Source organism: Sinocyclocheilus rhinocerous, unplaced genomic scaffold (genome assembly GCF_001515625.1).
Source record: "Sinocyclocheilus rhinocerous isolate Xijiao unplaced genomic scaffold, SAMN03320098_v1.1 scaffold257, whole genome shotgun sequence".
Lineage (NCBI taxonomy): Eukaryota > Metazoa > Chordata > Actinopteri > Cypriniformes > Cyprinidae > Sinocyclocheilus > Sinocyclocheilus rhinocerous.
In genome coordinates this window covers 1,559,643-1,562,817 of record NW_015634026.1, presented here as the reverse complement: position 1 = coordinate 1,562,817, position 3,175 = coordinate 1,559,643, and the positions used below count along the sequence as shown (strand labels likewise).

Here is a 3,175-nt window from a genome sequence, read left to right as displayed (position 1 = left end):
TTTAATGAAAAAAATTACAAAGCAATGTTGTTGCATTTCACACAATGTAGTGAAAGTAAATGTTCACACAATTTTTTAGCAATTTTCCACTCAATAATTGATCACACAAATATATGGTACATTGATACATAATGAAATAGTATTTTCAAAACATTATTAATAATTTTTTATCAATAGTATATTAATGCAACAGCAACTAATAAAAAGTGAAGGTGTAGAAAGCACACTTATAGAATCATAATTTATATAATATTTTCACTTTCAAATAACATTATATAGACTAATATTATAACTATAATACAGATTAAGGATATAATACTTAGTTTTAATACTTAAATTGGAAACTCCTTGTGTTTATGTATTAATGGCTGAATATACTGTTCTGTCCTCGTCATCAGAGCTTGAACTGCTAAGGCAGCTGTTCTGCTTATGTTTGGGTTCTTTAACACCAGACTTGGCAGAACAAGGCACAGTGGTGTAATTCACTTCATCTTCTTCGCTGGTATCAGATTCCCAGTCCATATTTGTGAATGGAAGTTTTGGCACACACGCAGAAGAAACATTCTCATAATCTGGATTTTCTGATTGGGAATTCTAGGAAGAGGATGAAATAATAAAACAAATGTTCTCAATATACAGTTATATACAGTATACAGTTAAAAAGTGCTCCATACAATTTCTGGTTTATCCTTATTGTGAACACCTTATTGTGAGTGTGTTTGTTCTGTAGACATATGATAACACAAAACAACTATTCTGAATAGACTATAATTATGTAAACTATTTTTTGAGCGAGTACATCATAACTCGTCCAACCCGTGTTTTTGTCTTACCCTGAATTACTACAGTAAGCCTATTATAAGTATTTTATATTTTAGACCTGTCAGGGTGGATTTTGCGGGAAATTGCATACATGCGCACTTCACCTGTGCGTGTCTCGTCATATTCGTAAACAGAGAGAGGCAGCTGTTTCTACTCTGGCGCATATGGTGTGGGAGTAGCAAACAGCTGGAAGATTGTTGTCACAATGAGAGAGAAATATTGACCATGGACCGTGCAAAAGTGAAATCAACAGTTATAAAATCAAAGGAACTCCAAACAGAGCAGAGTTTATAAGCAAAAAGGGAAAGCGACAGAATCCGTAATAAAACCCGAATCAACATGGGCTTTTCTGGTGATGAGAACTCCCAAGATTTGAAAGGATTTAAAACCGACCAGAGATGGCTTCTTTCGTACTCAACAGTTAAGATGTTTTGTTTAACCCACAGATAATCATGTAGCTCTCTAATAGTAGCGTGTGTTTGTTATAACGTTAACTAGCCTACTGGAAAGAGTAATTTCATTATGGGTTCATTGTTGTTGTGCTGTGCTGGATTTCATTTTCAATGATGGATTGCGTAAATTATACAGACAATATGTCACCAAATTAACAATTAACGTCTTCTTTTTAAACGTCTTCAGCTGTATAAATAGTCAACGCCATCTAAGCTGGTTATCTCTTGAGCATGTGTTTTGATTTGTGTTTCATTCACAGAGTTTCAGATCTGACAGCTTGTAAACGTCATTAATTTAAAGACATAAATGTTTCCAATTACTCGTAAGAATTTCCCGCTGAGATGTCATCTTTTTAGATTTCCATGTGTGCATTGTTGCCGCGAACCACATTTTTTTCGTACAGAGTCGAAGCAGAACCAAAACAATATTCTTCCGTGAGTTGCAAGCAGTTTTATTTTTTAACCGCTAGAGGGCCACAAACTACACAGTGTTATTTTTAATATTCTGACATATTCTGAAGTCTTACCATTGTCTGTTTATTTTTTGACACCATAGCATAGACTGCTGATCCTTCAGGTACTCTATATCAGTCATACATTTAAAAGCATAATTAGTGCATTTGTCATATCTTTAAATGAGCATTGAATTTATACTTTTTTCTGATTTCATAAAGTTCTAACTTATGTTTAACTTATGATTTGAATATTCCTTATCTGTGTTACCTTTTTTCTGGCTCATTTTGCCCCTTGAAATCAAGAGTGACATAGTTTAGGGTAGATGTAGCTGCGTCATTGTCCATATATCCATTTTTTTGTTGTTTTGGGGACTGTATTCTCTGTAACAAAAAAAGACAACTTGCTAAGCATAAAAACGTCAGTTGTTTGTGATACTGATGTTTCAAAAAAAGAACAACATTCTCTCACCTGTTTCATTTGTGGCAGTTTAATAGCAGCATACACCGTGTGGATATTAGATTTCGGCCTTGAGAGAAAATAAGATGAATTAATTTCATTACAAATAGTGGATGTCTCCATCAGTTCTGCTGCTATTACCTTGGATTAGGGTCCTGTGCTCGAGTAGGGTCTTGGGAATTGGGTGTCAGATGTGATTGATTAACTCTTCCATAACCTGAATCAGGAATGCCCGCCACTGACAGATTCTCCTGGGTATTATTACGTGATCCCTAAGTGTTTAAATATTCCAAACAAAAAATGATTTATCTCTTATTATTAAGCAAACAGATATATTTCATTGTTTAAAAAATACATATAAAGGTGATTTCAATATTATACAGTAAGTAGCTCAGTTCCAGAACAAACAGAAGTAAAATAACCAATAAAAGTAAGTTTGTCACTGTAGAAGAGCGTGACAGGAATACTGGAAAAAAGCACAAAGGATTATCTGCTCCACTTTGCTGATCTGATCTTGCCTTGATGATAGTCCTGTAAAATAACAAGAGCAATAATTGGAATAACTGATAACTTCAAACTCAACACCTGATAGGGCTATACTAATATGCAGATGAACTATTAAATGATACAAGCTAATTTAGTGGTATTTTCAACTTAACATCTAGAAAAAGAAAGAGGAATTCACCTGCGTATCAGAAAGACGGCAACAACAATAAGAATCAACAGGAGAATGATGGGTAAGATGATCTGGTAGAACACCGTAAGAGAGTTATCTAAATTAAGAGAGGTTTGGGAAGAGATCAAGAAATCATTTTTAAAACAACCCTGCATGACTTAATCTAACCAAAATTCATGAATTTACCCAGTTAACCACTTAAAGAAGTACAAATTGTTGAAGAAATTGGCTTTAATCATGCATTTACGATGTGCTAATGTATAATTTTCTCTTTTAAAAAAAAAAGGGGGTGGCGGGGGGGGGGCAGTGGTTG

General features: G+C 34.2%; 1 protein-coding gene across 5 annotated transcripts in view; it reads right to left on the bottom strand.

The window, feature by feature from the left end:
* Positions 1-293: 293 nt before the first annotated feature.
* Positions 294-3,175, bottom strand: part of LOC107745193 (B-cell receptor CD22) — a 9,564-nt gene continuing 6,682 nt past the window's right edge. For all 5 annotated transcript variants that reach the window (XM_016559045.1, XM_016559041.1, XM_016559043.1 and 2 more), the window contains exons 11-17: positions 2,872-2,959; positions 2,609-2,717; positions 2,328-2,458; positions 2,199-2,256; positions 1,998-2,110; positions 1,802-1,856; positions 294-594 (exon numbers count right to left, since the gene is read on the bottom strand). In XM_016559045.1, the coding sequence (XP_016414531.1) occupies positions 355-594; positions 1,802-1,856; positions 1,998-2,110; positions 2,199-2,256; positions 2,328-2,458; positions 2,609-2,717; positions 2,872-2,959 (794 nt within the window). In that variant the 3' untranslated portion in view covers positions 294-354. The remainder of the gene's footprint in view (positions 595-1,801; positions 1,857-1,997; positions 2,111-2,198; positions 2,257-2,327; positions 2,459-2,608; positions 2,718-2,871; positions 2,960-3,175) is intronic.